The 25,000-nt window shown below is 41.5% G+C and overlaps 1 protein-coding gene across 1 annotated transcript in view; it reads right to left on the bottom strand.

Moving 5' to 3' along the window:
• LOC311235011 (CASK interacting protein 2) overlaps nt 1–25,000 on the bottom strand; it is a 103,031-nt gene that overhangs the window by 65,318 nt on the left and 12,713 nt on the right. The window contains 1 exon segment of the mRNA XM_084322323.1: nt 21,010–21,035. Coding sequence (XP_084178449.1) covers nt 21,010–21,035 — 26 coding nt within the window.

Genomic DNA, 25,000 nt, shown 5'->3' with positions numbered 1-25,000 from the left:
CTTCTGTAGTGTGGTAGTGAAAGGTTAACCGTCTGTAGTGTGGTAGTGAAAGGGTTAACCTTCTGTAGTGTGGTAGTGAAAGGGTTAACCTTCTGTAGTGTGGTAGTGAAAGGTTAACCTTCTGTAGTGTGGTAGTGAAAGGTTAACCGTATGTAGTGTGGTAGTGAAAGGTTAACATTATGTAGTGTGGTAGTGAAAGGTTAACCTTCTGTAGTGTGGTAGTGAAAGGTTAACCTTCTGTAGTGTGGTAGTGAAAGGTTAACATTCTGTAGTGTGGTAGTGAAAGGTTAACCTTCTGTAGTGTGGTAGTGAAAGGTTAACATTCTGTAGTGTGGTCAAGTCAAGTCAAGTCAAGAGTTTTAATTGTCACGGCATACAGGTATACAATGAAATGCGGGTGGTCTTGAAAGTGAAAGGTTAACCTTATGTAGTGTGGTAGTGAAAGGGTCAACCTTATGTAGTGTGGTAGTGAAAGGGTTAACCTTATGTAGTGTGTTAGTGAAAGGTTAACCGTCTGTAGTGTGGTAGTGAAAGGGTTAAACTTATGTAGTGTGGTAGCGAAAGGGTAAACCGTATGGTGTGGTAGTGAAAGGGTTAACCTTATGTAGTGTGGTAGTGAACGGGTTAACCTTCTGTAATGTGGTAGTGAAAGGGTTAACCGTATGTGGTGTGGCAGTGAAAGGGTTCACTTTATGTGCTGTGGTAGTGAAAGGGTCAATCTACATATATAATGCAGCCTGACAGAGGCGCACATGAAACCAATTTCTGGCTACAAGATGATCATCTTTTTTCTTCTTCTTTTTTTTAGACAATAGACCATGAAGGGAGCATGTCTATGTTCCCCGGGTCCTATGTTCCCTGGGTTCTATGTTTTGATTGACAATTTTAGACCACCAGCCCTGATTCCAAACTCTAACCTTAACCGTTCGAAACAAGGCGGACATTAATAATTAATAAAATAAAATAAATGTATAAAATGTTCAATCTATTAATCAATCAAAGCGGGGAACATAGAACCCGGGGAACATAGGACCCGGGGAACATAGGACCCGGGGAACATAGGGATGATCCCACCATGAACACACTTCAACCAAGTGTTTTGCATTTTACACACGGGCGGGTGGAGAGCCTTCACCAGCACTCCCCTGACAACGCACTACTAGGCAACTATGCAAAGGTATTTCAAAACAAGTCTACAAATATCCCTCGCAACCGTGATGACAAAACAAGTGTCTGAGCTCAGAGAGGCTCCTGGGCGAGAGAGAGAGAGAGAGAGAGAGAGAGAGAGAGAGAGAGAGAGAGAGAGAGAGAGAGAGAGAGAGAGAGAGAGAGAGTGAGACAGACACAGTGAGAGGGAGAGAGAGAGAGAGAGTGAGTAAGACAGACACAGTGAGAGAGAGAGAGAGAAAGAGAGAGAGAGAGAGAGAACCTCCACCATCTCACAGCATAGAACACACACACACACACACACACACACACACACACACACACACACACACACACACACATCAGTGCACCGGGAGGAGACAGATCAAGTTCAAACTTGCGGGGCGAGACGTAAAGTACAGTACAACTCTACTAGACCGCGACTGTGAGAACGCATGATTACCCTCAACGACGTACCCCCCCCCCCCCCATGCGCTATCCACATCCATACAGCCTAATGAGATGTGTGTTGGTTTGTTCTGGACTTCCTGTCTGTTTAGTGACTTCTGCCTCACCGCAGTGAGGTGATCATTACTGAGGAGGATGAGGGTCTGATGAGAGAAATATGATACAGGTTCACAAAGAGTTCACCTACCTGGAAAACGCTGGCTTGGTTATTGTGCTGAACATGATGGCTTATCGTTGTATTCTTTTATCTTTTCTCTTTTGGTTGTACGGTAGTTCTACGTTGTGTGCCGTGTGTGAGATGATCCAGGGGTGTAAAAAAGTACCCAGAAATTATACTTAAGTGAAAGTATGGGTATCGTCTCAAAATCTTACTCAAGTAAAAGTCAGAGTATCTGGCTAAAAACACACTTGAGTAAAAGTCAAAAAGCTTCTACTTTTAAATGTACTAAAAAGTAAAAGTAAAAACTTTTTTTTATTACGGGGGGATTGAAATGTTAAGTATCGTCCTCTTCATCACTCGTACTATCGTTTGTGGCCATCTTCTGTAGCTTGTCACTCTGACTGTCTATTCTTCTGACAGCAGGTGTTTAATCAAAGATCCCCGCTTTCTAGTCTTGCACAAGGACCAATCAGCATGGGTATGGGCGGATTCATCTTCCATTGATGGGGATTTGATTGGCTGTTTTTAAATAAAGCGCGGCCGCAGGATTAATAACGTTAACGTCGGTTCGGCCACAGAAACAAATATACTAATTAAAATGGTTGGACCTGCGAGATTTGTACTTTGTAGGTCTGCATTTTAAATGTAAGGAGTAAAAAGTATGTTTTTTTTCTCTGAAATGTAATTGAGTAAAAGTACAAGTATACAAACCTAATAATACTCTAGTACAAATCCCCAAAAACAGTACTTAAGTATTCTAACGAAGTACAATTACTCAAGTACTTCACACCATGGTGAGATCTGACTATGACTATTTATATCACTACTTGTTTATGTCGTACTTAACTTGGTGCAATACTTGTAGGTAAGTAAGTCAAGTTTATTTGTATAGCGCCTTTCACAGATACTAAATCACAGACAACACAGTAGCTAACAGTATCATGTTATCAAGAGCAGATGAAAACAAGCTACGACTAGTTGAAACAGGACAGATAGACATGGCCACACACACGTGATAAAAAGACACGACGATGATCAATAATGATCAATAGCGCCGTTAATTAAAAGCCTGCCGGAATTAAAAACGTTTGTATCTGGCTTCTAAAAGAATGACAGGATTCTGCAGATTGCGGTGCTCCGGGGGGGGTGGGGGGGGGGGGGGGGGGGGGGGGGGGGGGGTTGTACAAAGGTGCAAACCTCTGGTTTTTAAACGGGACTTGTATGGTGCAATATCATTTAGGCTACATTCTTTTCAATGCTGATCCAGAATCAGTTTCTCTGGGATCGTGTGCTATAGCCTAGTTTTTATTTTATTTTATGTTTTATTTATTTTTTACCTTTATTTAGCCAGATAAAACATTAAGAACAGGTTTCTTATTTACAATGTCGATCTAGTCCAAGAGGCCCTAACAGGAGTACAAATATACATACACACACACACACACACACACACACACACACACACACACACACACACACACACACACACACACACACACACACACACACACACACACACACACACACACACACACACACACACACACACACACACACACACACACACACACACACACACACACACACACACACACACACACACACACACACACACACACACACACACACACACACACACACACACACACACACACACACACACACACACACACACACACACACACACACCACACACACACACACACACACACACACACACACACACACACACACACACACACACACACACACACACACACACACACACACACACATACATACATACATACATACATACATACATACATACATACATACATACATACATACATACATACATACATACATACATACATACATACATACCATACATAACATACATGTCTATACATATACATACACATACACATACACACCAATAACAAAATAAACACATACGCAAATAACAAACAAAACACAAGCACAGCCTATGTACAAAATAAATAAACAGGGGAGGATTAGGGGGGGGTGAAAGTATGTGAGTGTGTGTGTGTGTGTGTGTGTGTGTGTGTGTGTGCAAACAGATGCATGTGTCTATGTGCGAGTATGAATGAGTGTTGTGTGTGAGAGGGTGTATGCAAGTGTGAAACTGGGGTATCAGCAAGAGCAGGAGGGATCTACTAAGAGCGTGTTGAGTATTTTCTTGAAGGCAGTCAGTGAAGTAAGAGCTGTAAGTTTAAGGGTGTCTTGAAAAGCGTTCCAGTCATAAGCTGCTGCAAAGTGGCTGTGTTTCTAAAATATACTTAAGTGAGAGTATGGTTACCGTCTCAAAATCGTACTCAAGTAAAAGTCAGAGTATCTGGCTAAAAACGTTTCTACATTTAAATGTACTTAAGTACTAAAAGTAAAAGTTTTTTCTGACCGTCTATTCTTCTGATAGCAGGTGTTTAATCACAAAGATCCCCGCTTTCTAGTCTGGCACAAGGACCAATCAGCATGGGTATGGGCGGGTTCATTTTCCATTGATGGGGATTTGATTGGCTGTTTTTAAATAAAGCGCGGCCGCAGGATTAATAACATTAACGTTAGTTCGGCCAGAGAAACAAATATACTGATTAAAATGGTTGGACGTCGAGATTTGTACTTTGTACTTTGTAGGTCTGCATTTTAAATGTAAGGAGTAAAAAGTATGTTTTTTTTTCTCTGAAATGTAATTGAGTAAAAGTACAAACCTAATAATACTCGAGTAAAGTACAAATCCCCCCAAAACAGTACTTAAGTATTGTAACGAAGTACAATTACTCAAGTACTTTACACCCCTGGCTAGTTACCATGCAGCTTCAGTCTGAACGAACGACATGAACCCAAACACCACCAGCACCAGGGTGAAGTCAGGTCAGCCACTGTGACACGGATGGAAAAGCCATTATGTTTCTCACTTAGCAGCTTAAAAGGCAGAGGAGTCGTCAATACGCTCCTGTGCCCTAATGTGGAAACACAGGCTACACTTCCACTTTCTGGGGGAAAGGAGGGATCAAGATGTGAGTGAGGAGTGAGTGAGTGAGTGAGTGAGTGAGTGAGTGAGTGAGTGAGTGAGTGAGTGAGTGAGTGAGTGAGTGAGTGAGTGAGTGAGTGAGTGAGTGAGTGAGTGAGTGAGTGAGTGAGTGAGTGAGTGAGTGAGTGAGTGAGTGAGTGAGTGAGTGAGTGAGTGAGTGAGTGAGTGGGTGAGTTTAAGTTTAAGTTTAAGTTTATTTGGATCCCCATTAGCCACAGCAGTGCTGGGGCTATTCTTCCTGGGGTCCATAACACATAAAATACAGTTACAGACTTATACACTCACAACATTTACATGTCATACAGACAATTAAAACAACAATAAAAACCCTTATACACTCATAACATTTACATGTCATACAGACAATTAAAACAATAAAAACCCTTATACACTCACAACATTTACATGTCATACAGACAATTAACACAACAATAAAAACCCTAATCAAATTCATAATACAATATAAAAATATATACTCCTTATGAATGAATTCATAATACAATACAATAATACCTACTCATAATTAATTCATAATACAATACAGCATAATATACTATTTAGCTTTTACATACATTATCTATGTTCATATCAGCCAATGATACAATATTTTAATAATATATCCCTATCAGACACATGCCTTTTCATCCATATATACCTATCTCTTTATCAGACACATACATTTTCATTTACGTACACACTATCTATTAGGGAATGTCAATTTCTTTGGTTGAAAATGTTGTTTTACCACGATTTTGAAACGACATTTACTATTCTCCTGCTTAACATGTCTGGGAAGAGAGTTCCATTCCTGCATACCACGGAACATGACAGTTCGCTTCATTGCATTCAACCTCACTTTTGGAAGTGTAAAACCTTGTGCAGAAGCATGTCTGGTGGAATGGTTGTGTCTGTCAAGACTTATTGATAAATTGTTATATAAAATTGAGGGGATCTTTGTAACAAGAATATTCCTAGTGAATACAAGGAGTGAGCAGAGTAATTTATGTTTGACAAGTAACCAAGTTAAACAACTGTGCATCGCTGCAACATTAGTTCTGTACTCACAGCGAAGCGCTATACGTGCTGCTTTGTTTTGTACCATTTGTAATTTTTTCAGTTTATTCGTCGTTACATTCGACCATACTGCAGGACAATAGTCAAGATTTGACAAAACCAGAGCTTGAATTACCTGTTTGATAGAATTTAGTCGTAACAAATGAGCACATCTTTTAACAACAGAAATCCCTCTTCCCATTTTCACTACTATATTGTTTATATGGTGTGACCATGACAATTTACTGTCTAATGTTACCCCTAGGAGTTTAGTCTCCTGGACTTGATTAATTACCACATCACTTATCAAAAGTTTCAAGACTGGGTTCGTTCTTAGAGTATGGTTTGAACCGAAAATGATGCTACTTGTCTTTGATATGTTTAGAACTAGTTTGTTATTCTTTATCCATTCCATCACTGATTGCAACTCTGCCTTTAGGACCGTATTTAATTCATTGGCTGTTGAGGCTGTAAATCGTTGAATCATCCGCATACATAGAAATATAGGACTTATTTAGGACAAGAGGCATGTCATTTGTAAATATGGTGTAGAGCAAAGGCCCAAGGCAACTTCCTTGGGGTACTCCACACCTTACCGTTTTAACTTCTGAGTAACTCCCATTAAAAAAAACTATTTGTTTCCGGTTTGCTAAATAAGTTTGCATCCAAGATAGTGCAGATGAGGAGAAACCGTAACATTCAAGTTTTTTAAGTAAGAATTTGTGATCTATGATGTCGAATGCTGCAGTAAAATCAAGCAAGACAGCTCCAACCATTTTCTTTTTATCTATCTCTTTCAGCCAATCATCCGTCATTTGGGTTAATGCAGTCGCTGTTGAATGTCCTTCACGATATGCATGTTGAAAATCAGTGGTCAATGTGTTAAAAGAAAAGTAGCTTTTAATCTGTTCACTTACTATTCTTTCCATCAGTTTACTTAAAACTGGCAGTAAACTTATGGGACGACTATTAGATCCTGAGAATGGCAATTTCAAATTTTTTGGCAGTGGTATTACTTTGGCAGTTTTCCACTGTTGCGGATACAAACATTCACTAAAGGATTGATTTATAATATGACAGATAGCAGGGGCAATTAAATCAGGGACCAATTTCAGAAGTTTCCCGTCAAGACCGTCAACACCTGGTGGTTTGTTTTTAGTGGTACTTAACATATGTTCTACATTACTTATAGTCACACTATCAAAATTAAATTGACAATTTTTATCTTTCATTATTTTATTCTTTATTAATAAATAAGATTTTTCATTATCTATTGTTTGCATATTATTCCTTAAATTATCTACTTTTCCAATAAAATAATTGTTAATATGATTAGCAATCTCAACTGGTTTGGTGAGGAATTTTCCTTCTGTTTCTAGAAAGGATGGGGTAGGTTTCTTATTCCTGCCCATTATTTCATTTAGAGTATTCCATAATAATTTACTGTCATTTTTTATATAATTAAACCTATTTTCATAATACAATTTCTTCTTCTTTTTATTACATTTTGTAACAACATTTCTTAATTTACAATATACCTCCCAGTCTGATTTATAACCTGATGTATTTGCTATTAATTTAGCTCGATTACGTTCTATCATATATTCTTTTAGTTCATCATCCAACCATGGTGTTCTGACGCTTCTGACGGTAAACTTTCTCAATGGTGCATGTTTGTCAACAAGTGGCATAAAAATGGTATCAAATTCCCATAGAGATTTTTCAGGATATTTTTCCCTCAACACCTTTGACCAACATAGATTTTCAACATCCTTCACAAAGCTGTCTTGATTAAACATTTTATACAATCTTTTGTAAATTATTTTAGGTCCCAGTTTTGGTATTTTAGTCTTCCTTACAATAGCAATTAAGTTATGGTCGCTACAACCGTTACAGATACCGCCTTGGAACATAGCTCTGCATTGTTAGTAAAAATGTGATCAATGCAGGTGGAGACCTGGTTACCATCCTTTTTCAAACATATCCCTGAGTGAGTGTGTGTGCGTGTGTGTGTGTGTGTGTGTGGCTACTGTTCATTTAGGACTCAGCCTTTTTTTAGTGTCCTATACCCAGACTGTTGTTAAACAACAGGAGCCTGAAGGCAGCTCGTCTAAAAGCAGGAGGATGCGTTTCACTTTCTCGACACCTGAAACTCCCTTTCTCAGCAAATTCGTGTTGCAGGGCACAGACCTACTTTCCTGTCAGGGATCGTTCACTGTGACAGTTCAGGATGAGCGGGGAGGTTAAGCGAAAGGGTAATTCCGGTATTTTTTAAATAGTTTAAATAGTTCAAGTGAGTCTAAATGACTATTAGGGACAAATATTGTTGGAATTGGTCCGGTATTGAGGGTGATCACTGGGTGTTCTCCTGCCCCCTGGGGAGTGTGACCTTGAGCCATCATCTTGTTTTTCATACCAGCGCTTGTATTCATATGCTTTTCTGTTCTTAGTTCTATTATTATTTTAATTTAAAATGTTTCTTATATACTTTAGAGTTTAGATACTATTGCTACTATGTATTGTGACAGGGCTGGTGGTGTTCAGACTCGTCACGGTTCAAAAACAAACAAATTCAATTGTCCACACAAGTGCAATATCAATCAATACGAACATGTATTGATTACAGGCAGAATATAGTCCGATGGGCAAACATAGAATGGACTCGTAATACAGTCCGATGGTCAAAACACAAAAACAGGCTCTCGTACAAAAAAAGGATTGTTCAATACTCAGAGTAGTCGTCCGGTTCAGGGTCAGTACACACAAGGGGGTTTCTCAGCCAGTCCAGGGTCCAGTACACAATGAACACCTTCTCACCTTCACCTCTCCTCTCACTACCTCTCACCTTACAACACTCCGTTAACAACAATCTCTTTCTACACGTACTCAGCTCCAACCTCACCTCCTCTCAACTCAGCTCTATCTGTCCTAGTGTATTTGTAGTGTGTGTTTCTGGTGTGTGTGTGCGTGTGGGATGTGGGTGAACTAATGATGCACAGGTGTGTTCAGTACTAATCAACTACCTAATTGCTTCGGTAGTACCTCCCGTCCTTCACATATCCATGAGACGGGGGGTGATATCTGCCACAGTATGTATGTGTGTTTATATTACATGTATATATGCATATATACAGTACATACCAATCATTCGCTTGTTCTATTCTCCATCCATCTATCATCCATAGCAACACCATATATCACAGACACCCTGGTGGGGGGATCCCCTTTGAACAGCCTATCTGAGGTTTCTTCCTTTTTTCCTGTTGCTAGGTTACAGGGAGTTGTTCCTAATCTTCATTGGGGAAAGTTTGGGGGAGTTGTACAATATTGGATTTTATGGTGTTTTTTTTAGTTGTGGTCTAGGTACAGTACGTCCACTAAAAGTGCTTGTTTCTTCCACTGACAGGCTCAGACTGTTATGGTAAGAGTCTTCTATTTCTTACCCAACACAGAAGTCTCGCTCTGAAATCCCACGAGGTGTGAGTTGTTGCAGGAAGACTGGTGGAAACGTGAGTGAGAGCCTAGCTATGCCTCCTAAAGTGTGAAAACGGAAGTACAGGAAGTACCGGCTACGCTACAGGCTTTCCGGTTTCGACAAAACAATTATAGAAACGTGTGAAGTGCACAATATTTCCTCGTTTAAGCCACTGCAACGGCTTTGCCTGAAGAATTGACTACATGACTGGGACGTTCTATAGCTTGTTTGCCGACAGGATTCGGTAAAAGTTTGGTCCGTTCGGTCGGAGGCAGCTTCCAGGGGAAGTACATACACCGGAAATTCACACTTTCGATCGTAGTGCTTTACCAGTCTTTATCTCACGGAGGAGATAAAACTGGGAACGAGGTTAGTGAGAGCCGGAGAGACAGAGTTAGTTGTATTGGAGCACAGAAAGCGCAGCGTTATCTAAAATATATCAAATAATGGTTCCTGTTTGTGCATAATAATATCCAAATTGTACCAACAGAATCTGCCGCTACAAATGGATGAAAACACTCCTGTTTAAGTACACTGTGCCTTGCAGACCATCGGGTCTGTAGTGAGTAGTGACCATTTTGACTGGAGGAAAAGGAGAAATCCTGCACCAATTTCCTGAAGGAAATGCTGTTCCAAGAGTGCGGAGACCTGCTGTAGTGACAGAGTGGAGGTCATGCTATTATTAAAGTTATATAAAAGTTATTGTGTTGACCTGGGATGTTAGAACACAGACCTGCTGCAGACAGAGTGGAGGTAAAGTTATTAGTTATTGTGTTGACCTGGGATGTTAGAACAGAGACCTGCTGTAGACAGAGTGGAGGTCAAGTTATTAGTTATTGTGTTGACCTGGGATGTTAGAACACAGACCTGCTGCAGACAGAGTGGAGGTCAAGTTATTAGTTATTGTGTTGATCTGGGATGTTAGAACAGAGACCTGCTGCAGACAGAGTGGAGGTCAAGTTATTAGTTATTGTGTTGATCTGGGATGTTAGAACAGAGACCTGCTGCAGACAGAGTGGAGGTAAAGTTATTAGTTATTGTGTTGATCTGGGATGTTAGAACAGAGAGACCTGCTGCAGACAGAGTGGAGGTAAAGTTATTATTAAAGTTATTAGTTATTGTGTTGATCTGGGATGTTAGAACAGAGACCTGCTGCAGACAGAGTGGAGGTCAAGTTATTAGTTATTGTGTTGACCTGGGATGCTAGAACAGAGGAAGGAGCGAAACGCAGACACAAAGGTCTGTCTCCGTAGGGATCCTTTACATAATGTCGTCAGACGCATACCAATCTGAGCCCGTCAGTGTCAAAAACGAGCACATAATCTATACACAGTAAAACTATCCCGTTTCCCCTGCCCCCCCCTTCTCTAGCCCCCTTAACGCTATGCTAGTATTACAGGTGCACGCCTGGAGGAACCCTGAGCAGATTCCTGTTAGTAGCATTTAGGGCTGACCTTCGAATTTTTTTTGGCATTCGAAGCTTCGGGGCAGAGAATATAATTTTTTTTACATTTATTTATTTATAAAAAAAAAGAAGAAAAATATTTGTGGGACTTGTACAGCACTTTGTTCAACTTTGTCAGTGCTGTAAAGTTTAAACCTTTTTAAATCTTAGACAAACTAAACACTTTGCTTTCATGAAATATTATTGTAAGCCGTCATTTGAGGCTTTATAAAAGCAGCACAATGAACACAAATCTGTCAGTGCCGAGTCCGACCTCATCTTGAATAACAAACAGCATTGCTTGTTGTAGTTAACAACAACTAAGCTTCAAAGCTTCGAAGTATTTAAGACAGCCCTAGTAGCAGTGACCTCTACTGCAGCCATACTGCACCATCTTCATTAACAGTGCACCTACTACCTACTGTAGCTTAGTAACACTCCCTGAATGGGAAGAAAAGAGGAGGAACAATGAATGATGATGGGCTTTTGTTTGGGTTGACAGTATGCATTCGGTAGCATCTCTGTGTGTGTGTGTGTGTGTGTGCATGTGTGCATGTGTGCGTGTGTGCGTGTGTGTGTGTGTGTGTGTGTGTGTGTGTGTGTGTGTGTGTGTGTGCGTGTGTGTAGGTGTGAGTGTGTGTGTGTGTGTGTGTGTGTGTGTGTGTGTGTGTGTGTGCGTGTGTGTGCGTGTGTGTGTGCGTGTGTGTGTGTGTGAGGTGTGTGCGGTGTGTGTGTGTGTGTGTGCGTGTGTGTGTGTGTGTGTGTGTGTGTGTGTGTGTGTGTGTGTGTGTGTGTGTGTGTGTGTGTGTGTGTGTGTGTGTGTAGGTGTGAGTCCGCGCAAACTATAGGGCCGATCAGCCCTCTGAAAGTCGCAGAGGCACAAGGGTGAGCGGGTGGGAATCTGTTTCACTGCAGGCAACGAGAAGGATTTTGGGCGGAATTAATTTCCAGCAATCCCCTCAGTCAAGGGAGCACTCGCAAAACATGCTGCGCTGTTTGAAGGGGATAAACACAGCGGAAGAAGATAGAGGGAACTGCAGCCAACCCTAGTACAACCCCTGTGTCTAAGGTAAGGACACGTTTTAAATCACAGAGGTGTAATGTTAAGCCCCTTTCGCACATGCACTCGGGACAATTGTGGGAAATACTGTGCTTGCCTCCTCAGTCAGTGGAGCAGACTTGATATTTCAAAAATCTCCTGTTTCAAAGCATTATTAATATAATAATAATAAACTTTTATTTGTATAGCACTTTTCATACAGAAGTTGCAGTCCAAAGTGCTTCACAACAGTAAAAAATACAGGCATAAGTGAGCATAAAAAAGATAGAGAGGTAGCAAGGTAAGACCAATCATAATGTTGACTCACTTATGTTGATGTTATGTTGTGTTTCAATTATTGAACAAAAACGGATTTATTTTGCACATAATCTCACACTTTCTAACCCGGTTTGCACACCACATCCATTTAGTTATTGAGAGTAACTCAGTTTGAATATTGCCACCAGTGATGTCATCAGGGACATTGAATTCCTGTGTTGTGTTAATTACAGCACCATGACATGATGTGTAGATGAAGAAAATAGCCATACAATACAAAAAGCTATAAAATAGACTTATAGGGACTGATACCTTATCGTTTCATGGAGCTGTAATTAACACAACACAGGGATTCAGTGTCCCCGCTGACATGACCGGTGGCCATATTCAAACTCATTTACTCTCAATAGCTGTCAAACTAAAGTAATGTGTGCAAAACAGTTTATAGAGTTTTTGGAACGATTATGTGCAAAATAAAATCAGCATTGTTTTTTTTTTGCAAAATGCCCCTTTCACCACCACACTACAGAAGGTTAACCTTTCACCACCACACTACAGAAGGTTAACCTTTCACCACCACACTACAGAAGGTTAACCTTTCACCACCACACTACAGAAGGTTAACCTTTCACCACCACACTACAGAAGGTTAACCTTTCACCACCACACTACAGAAGGTTAACCCTTTCACTACCACACTACAGAAGGTTAACCTTTCACTACCACACTACAGAAGGTTAACCTTTCACCACCACACTACAGAAGGTTAACCCTTTCACTACCACACTACAGAAGGTTAACCTTTCACTACCACACTACAGAAGGTTAACCTTTCACTACCACACAAAACTAAATTACAAACATCTCAAAACAAACTGGTCAGACTACTGCTTGACCTTACTCCTAGAACCCACCTCACCCCTGCCCACTTTGACAACCTAGGATGGCTTAGAGTAGACGACAGAGTACAGCAACTTGCAATGGGCCTGGTCTACAAGATACACTACACGACCAAGGTACCCATGTACATGTCAAAATACTTCCCAAAAATCAGTGAATACCACGATCACAACACCAGAGGGAGCTCCACAAATCATGTTAAACCCAGATTCGGCTCAAATAAGGGACTAAACACGTTTCGCAATTATGCCACATCAATGTGGAACGCCCTACCCAAAGCTGTAAAGGAATGTGGATCACTACCCACTTTCAAAACCTCTCTCAAGGGACACCTACGGGAGACTGCAATTCAACACTGGCCCCTGTAAATATCCTAACCCAACCCCCTCCAATGTACAGTCATTTACCTAGTATGGTTTTGTCAATAGTCTAATGTACAATTTTGTTTGTTTGTACAGTGTCTCCCCCCCCCCCCCCTCAATGTACAGTTTTGCTTGTATATACAGTGTGCCCCCCCCCCCCCCCAACCACCTCCAATGTAGATTACCCAGTATGGTTGTCAATATCCCAGTGTACCCAACCCCCCCCACCCAACCTCCTCCAATGTACAGTTTCTACGTCAAATGTATATACTCCCTTTTCCTGACTCCTTCTGTATCACAAACAGTACTGTATTTGCAAATCTGGTATGTCATAAATGTATAGATGTAGCAGTACTGACTATCTGTATGTCATGTATGTCATATATGTCCTGATGAATTGAAAATGGGGGACCCTGATGTAAACAAGACGAAAGTCTTTATCTGGTCTGCATCCCCTTAACAATTGTGTGTATTGAGCTGTACTGTATTGTACCCATTCTGCAATCTGTTAATAAAGTTTTCAATCAATCAATCAATCAAACACTACAGAAGGTTAACCCTTTCACTACCACACTACAGAAGGTTAACCCTTTCACTACCACACTACAGAAGGTTAACCTTTCACTACCACACTACAGAAGGTTAACCTTTCACTACCACACTACAGAAGGTTAACCCTTTCACTACCACACTACAGAAGGTTAACCTTTCACTACCACACTACAGAAGGTTAACCTTTCACTACCACACCACAGAAGGTTAACCTTTCACTACCACACTACAGAAGGTTAACCCTTTCACCACCACACTACAAAGTGTTAACCCTTTCACTACCACACTACATAAGGTTAACCCTTTCACTACCACACTACAGACGGTTAACCCTTTCACTACCACACTACAGAAGGTTAACCATTTCACTAACAATACAGAAGGTTAACCCTTTCACTACCACAGCACGGAATGTTAACCTTTCACTACCACAGTACAGAAGGTTAACCCTTTCACTACCACACTACAGACGGTTAACCCTTTCACTACCACACTACAGAAGGTTAACCATTTCACTAACAATACAGAAGGTTAACCCTTTCACTACCACAGCACAGCAGGTTAACCTTTCACTACCACAGTACAGAAGGTTAACCCTTTCACTACCACACTACAGACGGTTAACCCTTTCACTACCACACTACAGAAGGTTACCCATTTCACTAACACTACAGAAGGTTAACACTTTCACTACCACAGTACAGAAGGTTAACCCTTTCACTACCACACTACATAAGGTTAACCCTTTCACTACCACAGTACAGACGGTTAACCCTTTCACTACCACAGTACAGAAGGTTAACCCGTTCACTATCACAGTACAGAAGGTTAACCCGTTCACTACCACACTACAGAAGGTTAACCCTTTCACTACCACACTACATAAGGTTAACCCTTTCACTACCACAGTACAGACGGTTAACCCTTTCACTACCACACTACAGACGGTTAACCCTTTCACTACCACAGTACAGGAGGTTACCCTTTCACTACCACAGTACGGAAGGTTAACCCTTTCACTACCACACTACAGAAGGTTAACCTTTCACTACAGACGGTTAACCCTTTCACTACCACAGTACAGGAGGTTAACCCTTTCACTACCACAGTACAGAAGGTTAACCCTTTCACTACCACACTACAGAAGGTTAACCTTTCACTACCACACTACAGACGGTTAACCCTTTCACTACCACAGTACAGAAGGTTAACCCTTTCACTAACACAGTACAGTAGGTTAACCCTTTCACTACCACAGTGCAGAATGTTAACCCTTTCACTACCACACTACAGGAGGTTAACCTTTCACTACCACACTACAGAATGTTAACCCTTTCACTACCACACTACAGAATGTTAACCCTTTCACTACCACACTACATACGGTGAAAGGGTTAAGACACGTTCACTTCCACAACATGGGCCCTCATCCCCCCCCCCCTCATCCCCCCCCCCCCCCCCCTCATATGAAGAGCCTCCTAATCTAAGATACGACATGACCCAGCTTTTCCAAGCGAGCGCAACGGCGGCAGATACAGGTAGCGTGTGTGGGGGGGGGGGGGGGCGACCCCCCCTTCCGCCGCGCAGGAGAAGAAAGCAGCGCGGAGGCGACGGAGGATCAAAGACAAAACTGCAAACCACCACAAGAGCAACGTCCTGCTGATTCTCATTAGGGCCAGCAAGCTCCTGACGACGCCCAGGTCCCCCCGGGGGGGGGGGGGGGGGGGGGCACACACACACACACACACACACACACACACACACACACACACACACACACACACACACACACACACACTCACACACCCCTCTCTCTTTCTTTATCTCTCACACATACATATGCGTGCTGCACACATTCATATAAACACACACACACACACACACACACACACACACACACACACACACACACACACACACACACACACACACATAGCCTATCTCTCTATCAAACACACACACAGATGTGCACACACATTAACATAAGCACACACACAAACATATAGCCTATATCTCTATCAAACACACACACACATGTGCACACACATTCATATAAACACACACACACACACACAAACATATAGCCCATCTCTCTATCAAACACACACACACACGTGCACACACATTCATATAAACACACACACACAAACATATAGCCCATCTCTCTATCAAACACACACACACATGTGCACACACATTCACATAAACACACACAAACATATAGCCTATATCTCTATCAAACACACACACACACACACACACACACACGTGCACACATATTCATATAAACACACACACACAAACATATAGCCCATATCTCTATCAAACACACACACACATGTTCACACATATTCATATAAACACACACACACGTGCACACATATTCATATAAATACACACACACTAACATATAGCCTATCTCTCTATCAAACACACACACACACACACACACACACACACACACACACACACACACACACACATTATACGTCTCTTTCAAGCCCGAACAATCTTGACAAATTATCTGCCCTGTTTGACCGTCTGACTGCTGTCAAGGATTGGATGGCAAAACAACTTCCTTCAGTTGATCGCCAAAAAAACGGAGGTTCTTATTATAGGCTCAGAAAAAGTCACCTCAGAAGTCGCCACGTGCATCGTGGGGTCCAAGCTCAGACACCTTGGTGTGATCTTTGACCAGCAGACGCACTTTGATCACCACATTAGATCTCTGACACGTACCTGTTTTTTCCTCCATCTGCGAAATATCGCTAAACTTCGATCTGTCGTGTCCCAGGCGGAGCTGGAGATGATTGTTCATGCTTTTGTTTCATCCCGCCTGGACTATTGTAACTCCCCGTTCACCTGCCTCGATGCATCCACTTTGGGCCGGCTATACAAACGGTCCAGAAGATATTGCCACTGCATCACTCCCATCTCAGTTTCCCTTCACTGGCTCCCCATCAAATTCAGAATTCACTTTAAGGTTCTGGTCATCACCTATACAGAGCACTCCATGGTCCGGCACCTGCCTACATCTGCGACCCACTGCGTCCATACACCACGAACAGATCGCTCAGGTCGTCTGACCAGGGCTTGTTGCTGACTGTCCCCTCGGTCTAGATTAAAGACAAAAGTGGGACAGAGCCTTTGAAACCGTGGCCCCCAGGCTATGGAATGCTCTGCCCGTGGACCTTAGATCTGTGGTCTCGGTAAACACCTTTAACCCTTTCACTGCCACACGACAGAAGGTTAACCCTTTACTATCACACACAACCGACGGTGATGCTCCATCATTAGCATCATTAGCTCCATGCGGAGCTAATGATGCTAATGATGGAGCATCGCCGTCGGTTGTGTGATAGTAAAGGGCTAACCTTCTCTATTGTCACAGTGAAAGGGTTTTTCCTGTTCCTTTCACGTTTTTAATCATTTTATTTTACCATCCTGCTATCTTTGCACTTTACTGATGTTTTTACTATGTGAAGCACTTTGTGACCCTGGTTTGTGAAAGGTGCTATATAAATAAACATTACTTACTTACTTACTTACTTACTTACCTACTTACACACACACACATTCATATAAAAACACACACACAAACATATAGCCCATCTCTCTATCGAAAACACACACACACACACATGTGCACACATATTCATAAACACACACACACACACACAGACAGACAGACCTCTTATCAAATCGATCTCTATTTTCAGACTGTCACATTATCCTCGTATACAAGCTCATACAAACAATTCCAAAAACACACAATCCGCCCCACGCCCACAGACGACATGCTTTTTTTGTGGTTGTAGTTGTTGTCTTGTTCAAGATCCTATCGAAGATCCGAAATCAAAACACTGGAATACAGTTTCGGGGCAAGTAGAGACCTGGCAGTATGAGCTCACACACACACACCCACACACACCCCCACACACACACACACTCACCCTCGCACTCACACAGCAGAGAGACCACAGAATACTTTGTGAATGATTCATACTACCGTCTGAATGACTCGGTTTGGTTGGCTTTTCGTTTGGTTTTTTAGTCACGGACTTGATGAGGATGAGACTTAACGAGGATGAGACTTAATGAGGATGAGACTTAACGAGGATGAGCAACCCGTCTGCCTGTGTAGCCTGGAGCTGGTAATAAAAGCCCAGTTATGATGGATTAGGTGTGACTGTGTCAGTCACATACACACTCATATGCTACTTAAATCCTTCAGTGAATTCCAAGACAATCCCAGACAATCTATCCCATCTGTCAGAGGGGGAAGAAAGGGGTCAGGATTAACGTGTGTGTGTGTGTCGGTGTGTGTGTGTGTGTGTATGTGCATGCATACCGTGTGAGCGTGTGTGCATAGGCATGTCCAATACGGTACAAAAGCTGGCGAAGTTAAAAGCCCTTCACAGTTCACACGCGCTACTTGGCCGCGGCCCAGCGGTCTGTCTGCAGACAGTATATAAGAGCGATCAGCTGGGTTGTTGTGGCCTGTTAGCCAGTTATCTAATGGGGCTAACTAACTCCTGTGACCTGACGCAGCCTCCGAAGGGCCGTGAAGGAGGCGGTGATAAAGGCTTCAATAGAGTGGGCAGTAAAAACCAGAGCTGGCCGCGTGCCACTGCTGTTATACGAGAGGACAGACCTGGAGAGACACTACTACAGTACTGCTTACTTTGTTCGGACAGACACGCACACATATGAATACACACACACATACATATAAATACACACACACAGACACACACTCATACACAAACACACACACACACAATAGGAGAGACCGGGAAACACTACAGTACTGCTTACTTTGTTCGGACAGACACACACCTACACACCTACACACACACACACACACACACACACCTACACACACACATAAATACACACACATATAAATACACACACAGACATAAATACACACACGCACGTACACACACACATATAAACACACGTACACAAAAACACACACAAACACAAAGGACAGACCTGGAGACACTACAATACTTCTTACTTTGTTTGGACAGACAAGCACACACACATAAAAATACACACACACACATACATACATACACACGCATGTACACAAACACATACACACAAACACATACATAATTACAGACATACACAAACACACACACACACACACACACACACACACACACGCACACAAAACAGACCACTCCTCACCCTCGAGAGTCCAGTGGCTACTAATCTGACCGTTACCGTAGGCCAGATGGGTTATCTGATTGGGGGAGGAGGAGGGGGGGCCGGAGGGAGGAGGGGAGGGGGCCGGAGAATCAAAGGACAACAGAGGGGTTATTAGGATCAGACGGCTCTTAATAACGGCAAGGAGGGGTGTGACCTTAACCTTTTGGGGTGAGGCCTTGGTTGTGTAAAAGAATGTCTACACTGTAAGAAAAAAAGCTGCAAGAAAAACTGTAAATGTCTGGCATCAATGGTTGCCAAATACTTACTGTCAAATGACAGTAAAATCAAATACATTTACAGATTACAAGCTTTATTTAATGGTTAATATTTTTGATAAAAGGTAATTTACTGTATTTTTATGGCATTTACACTTAAAGTAGAAAAACAAAAGTAATCTGTAAAATAACAGTGAATTTCCTGTAAAAAAACATAGATTTTTTTACAGTGTAGGTGATGGATTGCACTCTTTCTTAAACAGACAACAAAACATAAATATGAAAGTGCTTGACTTAAACTTAAAAGTCTCTTGTAACATACAAAATAACTCAAGTCAGAATCGTCATCATTTAAAAAAGTTAAGTAAAAAGTTTAATATTTTGTATTAAAAATAAAATATATCATCATCATTTTGAAATGAGATTGCATAGGTCTATGAATCGAGATCGCGTTTTTTTTATTATTAATCGTGCAGCCCTATCTCACAGCCTGAAGGAGCTCTGGCCCCAAAGCGTCTTAGGAACACGACAACTCTGCCTCTCTTTGTGAACTACAACAAGCAATGCTGTTTGTTATTTAAGATGAGGTCGGACTCGGCACCGACAGATTTGTGTTCATTGTGCTGCTTTTATAAAGCCTCAAATGACGGCTTACAATATCTCATGAAAGCAAAGTGTTTCGTTTGTCTAAGATTTATAAAGGTTTAAACTTTACAGCACTGACAAAGTTGAACAAAGTGCTTTTTTTTTATAAAATATATATATATTATTATTTTTTTAAATGTAATCTCGAAGCTTCGAATTAAAATCGAATCTCGGCCCCGAAGCTTCGAATTCCAAATTTCTTTTGAAGGTCAGCCCTACTAAACTGGGTATAAAATGGTATATAAATTAGTACTAGTGAAACGTCTTCGCTTTTTGAAATACACGTTCAGTTTGCAATTTCTGAAAGTGGACATAGCCCCTTTCGTGACTGTGATGCACCGAGTGAATCCACAGTCCCTTGCTCCTCCATTGGAAGATCCCACAATTAACTCTGAAGAACTGGTCCTCCGCGAAACACTCGTTGTACAAGTATCGCAGAGAAATTTCAAAGGTACTCACAGTTGCACAAGGGTTTCGGACAGAGAAACGCTAGGGTTTGAAAGCTTGGCGTTTAAACATTTTATTTGATAATTTTAAGATTTATTTTTGAGCATTTATTGCTTTATTCCTGGTCAGACATGACCGACAGATGAGGAGAGGGTGAACGGGAGAAGAGGCGGGGAAGACATGCGACAAATGTCACCGGGAGCGGGAAAGCGAACCCGGGACGGCCGCGTAGGTGTGCGATGCACTGACGTGCTGCGCCACGAGGGCGCCCGCTAATAAACATTTAAAAATAAATTTATAAACTGGTCAACAGCTTTATTTAGCAGGCAGCTAAAGCCGTTTTGAGCAGTGTTGACGAGTTTATAAAAATTATTTTAAATGTTTATTAGCAACGCCGAGCTTTCAAACCCTAGCGCTTGTCTGTCAGACAGAAACCCTTGTGCAACTGTGACTGTGAGTACCTTTGAAATGTCTCTGCGATACTTGTACAAGAAGCGTTTTGATAGAGACAAGCGAGACAGACTTAATCGTAGGAATTTTACATGGTTGGACAAGGGACTGTGTATTCACTCGGTGCATCACAGTCACGACAGGGGCTAGAGGGAACAATAACAGAGCATTATTCAGGATTAGGGATGTTCGATATTGGCTTTTTTACCGATACCAATATACCGATATTGTCCAACTCTTAATTTCCGATACCGATATCAACCGATACCGATATATGCAGGGTCCCCCCCCCCCCCAAAACTGAATAATTTCAGGTAATTAACAGTACTTATTAGATGGCGTTTTAACATTCGCCGAAATGCTTGATTGTGATTGGTCAATAGCCCCTGACAGCGGTGAATTATTTTTCGATAACTGACCGCTGTCATGGGCCACGCGCAATAATCACCGGTGATTATTGCTTTTCGCAGCTGGAGCAATCAAGCCCACTGACACACACTGTTTCAGTGCAATCAGACACACCTGCCGGCTGCCAGCGATAATAATAATCACTTTATTTGGGCTGACAGAGCCACAGAACAACTGCGTCTGCATTTGATCTCGTCTTGTCGATGGTGTAAAATGAATTAGGTATATTGTTAGTAAGTTAGCCATGTAATAAGCGGGATAATGTATAGCTATACTCGGTCATTGTCACAAAATAATTGACCTTCACTGACATTTAAAACACCTCGGCGAGGCGCCTCAGTATTCTAAACTCTGTGTCGGGCAATTATTTTGCGACAATGACCTCGTAGCTATACATTATCCCTTACATATCTCTTGTCATGGAATTAACACAACATTATGCATACTTTTGACAATAAATAAAATCAGAATTTGTTCTTACTTGCTTGCCTGGGTAAATAAAGGTTAAATAAATGTCAAAAAAAAAAGAATAATAATAATTTAAACCGATATCGATAATTTTCTATATCACATTTTAATGCCAATATCGGCCGATAATATCGGTAGGCCGATAATATCGGACATCCCTAATTCAGACTATTCAATTTGATAAATATATTCAATTTAATAAATATATTCAAATAGATAAATATATTCTAAATATATTAAAAAGAAAATGTATCTACTTTTTCTCCCCATTTTTCATTTTTCTCCCGTCCCCAATTTCGTATTGTCCAATTCTACCCTCCCCTGTCTCAAACGTTGTTAGGCCACGCCTCCCACAAGCCGGCTGCAATGTGGACGAAGCCTTGCATCACGTGTCCCCTCCGGTACTCGAGGAAGCAGCCGTTGCATCTTTTCACCTGCACAGCGCGATCTCTCAGCGGCGAGGGTCTGCGTGGGAGGGACACGCCGCCCTCGTCGCTTCCCTGATTCTACTGCGCAGGCGCACCAACCGACCTGTAGGAGTCGCTGTCCACAACGTCCGATCCCCACCCACCAGCTTACCTCCCCCTAATACTGCCAATTGTATTAGTATGAACGACCAGCCAAGCTGGTAGCAACGCAGAGAGCTGGGCTCGAACCCAGCATCTCCTGCGTTGGTGGCGAGCGCCTTGCCCTAAATATATAAAATTTGATAAATATATTATAAATATATTCAATTTGATAAATATATTCAATTTGATAAATATATTATAAATATATTCAATTTGATAAATATATTCAATTTGATAAATATATTATAAATATATTCAATTTGATGAATATATTTTCAATTTGATCAATATATTCAAATTTTATCAATATATTCAAATTGATAAACGATAGCGGGAGAGTGAGTATAGCGCCCGTCAGTTCACTTCCTCTCTGGGTCAAGAGGAGACGATAGATCAAATGCTTATATAGGCTTGCTCAATAAAATGTCCGTCATGCGCTTTTTTTCACCCCCCCCCCCCCCCCTATGCCGGTTTGGCTTTGTATGGTAACCGTTGCCCATCTGTCCATCGAGCGCGACCCAAAGGCTGTGTGTTTAACGTGACAGAATGAGGGGTGTGTCACGGGTCCACATGAAAGCAAGCATGTGTTGGAACAAAGGACATGGTAATCACCAAGGCCTTTGAAGAACCGCCTAATAATGGTCGTTCTTGTTAAGAAGGAGCAAAAACAAACACACCCATTCCGGCCGCGTGTGCGTGTGTGTGTGTGCGTGTGCGTGTGTGTGTGAGTGTGTGTGTGTGTGTGTGTGTGTGTGTGTGTGTGTGTGTGTGTGTGTGTGTGTGTGTGTGTGTGTGTGTGTGTGTGTGTGTGTGTGTGTGTGTGTGTGTGTGTGTGTGTGTGTGCGTGCGTGCGTGTGTGCGTGTGTGTGTGCGTGTGTGGAGGGGGTTGGGGGTCAAGATTGCTTTATCAGTCAAGCTGTCACCAAACGGCTGCAGTGTGTCAGTGGGAATGTGATCTATTCTAGGCAAGGTAGAATAATGACAGGGGCAAAAAAAAATAAAAAATGCCTCTGATGAGGATAACAGATGCAATAAGATGCCCCTGGAACTAAAACAATTGGCAGCTTATATTGTTTACCATCAGAGAAAATCTAGATCAAAGCAAAGATAAATCACTTCACGATAAAAGAAGCTTCTATCCCCAGGCCATCAGGCTGCTAAACGAACAATGAACACTACACAACAACAAACCACCAAACGCACATAGCACACACATCCACACGCACACACTCACTTTAAACAAACACACTGTAGCACCCACTCCACACACTTTATAGCACACACCCACTTTAAACAAACACACTGTAGCACCCACTCCCCACACTTTATATTTATTGATGAAGGATTGCACTACAACTCGTACACCTTACTGTAAATTGTACCTAAATTGTACCTCATCCCATTTCTGCTTTGCACTATATAGTACTGTACATTAGTACACTGCATAGTATTGTATATTATATGGTAACTCAGAACATTGTACATATGTCTATACCGAACACTGTGACCTCATTTTCTTCTTCTAAATTACATGCTATACTATGTTATTTGATACTATCTTGTCTAGCACAGTCTCTGGAGCGTAACAGTAAGAAGCATTTTGTATGAAAGTATTCTGTACTTCTGTATGACAACTATTAAAGAAACTTGAAACTTGAAACTTGAAAACATTTTTTTTATAAATAAATAAAAGTTTGGACACTTTAACCCTGATTTTGAGGGTCTAATAAATGCGGGCATATCGTAACCGCTAACCGTTGCCCACAACGGTTTTACTTAGGGATGTTTGATATTGGCTTTTTTACCGATACCGATATACCGATATTGTCCAACTCTTAATTTCCGATACCGATATCAACCGATACCGATATATGCAGGGTCCCCCCCCCCCAAATTTTATAATTTCAGGTAATTAACATTACATATCTCTTGTCGTGGAATTAACACAACATTATGCATACTTTTGACAATAAATAAAATCAGAATTTGTTCTTACTTGCTTGCCTGGGTAAATAAAGGTTAAATAAAAAATAAAATAATTCTAAAATAACCGATAATTTTCGATATCACATTTTAATGCCAATATCGTCCGATAATAATAAACGGACATCCCTATTTAAAAGTAAGGAAGAGGGATGGAATTATAAAAGAGTGTGATGAGTCTCTAAAAGACTAATTGACTGAGAGCCCAAACCTCTCGTCAGCAGATGGTTCAATCGGAGAGGAAGCTCCCGTCTCAGCTTCCCTGTCCGTCTATCAGCCCCCGTGTTCCTGCCCCTCCTCCTGGGACCTGTTCCTCACGGAGCCAGCAGCCTCCTGTCCGTCTATCAGCCCCCGTGTTCCTGTCCCTCCTCCTGGGACCAGCAGCCTCCTCCAACAACAACAACTACCTTCAACACCTCCTCCGTCACATTCCCCTTCTCCCAGCACTAGGGATGCACCGATCCGATATCGGTATCGGTATCGGCCGCCGATATCAGTAAAATAGCTGGATCGGTATCGGTAAAAAATAATAATAATATCGGATTATTTGTATTTAATTTTTTTTTTTTATATATAATAATAAATTAGATAAGAAATAACCATTCACTACATTTATATCTATGTGTTAATTTGTTACATTTAGTTTCACTAAGTTAGGAAAGTAAAGTAAAGAATGATCCCAG

Source organism: Notolepis coatsorum (assembly GCF_963971535.1).
Source record: "Notolepis coatsorum genome assembly, chromosome: 10".
NCBI lineage: Eukaryota > Metazoa > Chordata > Actinopteri > Aulopiformes > Paralepididae > Notolepis > Notolepis coatsorum.
The sequence above is the reverse complement of the archived record's forward strand: the minus strand, read 5'-3'. Positions and strand labels throughout refer to the sequence as shown.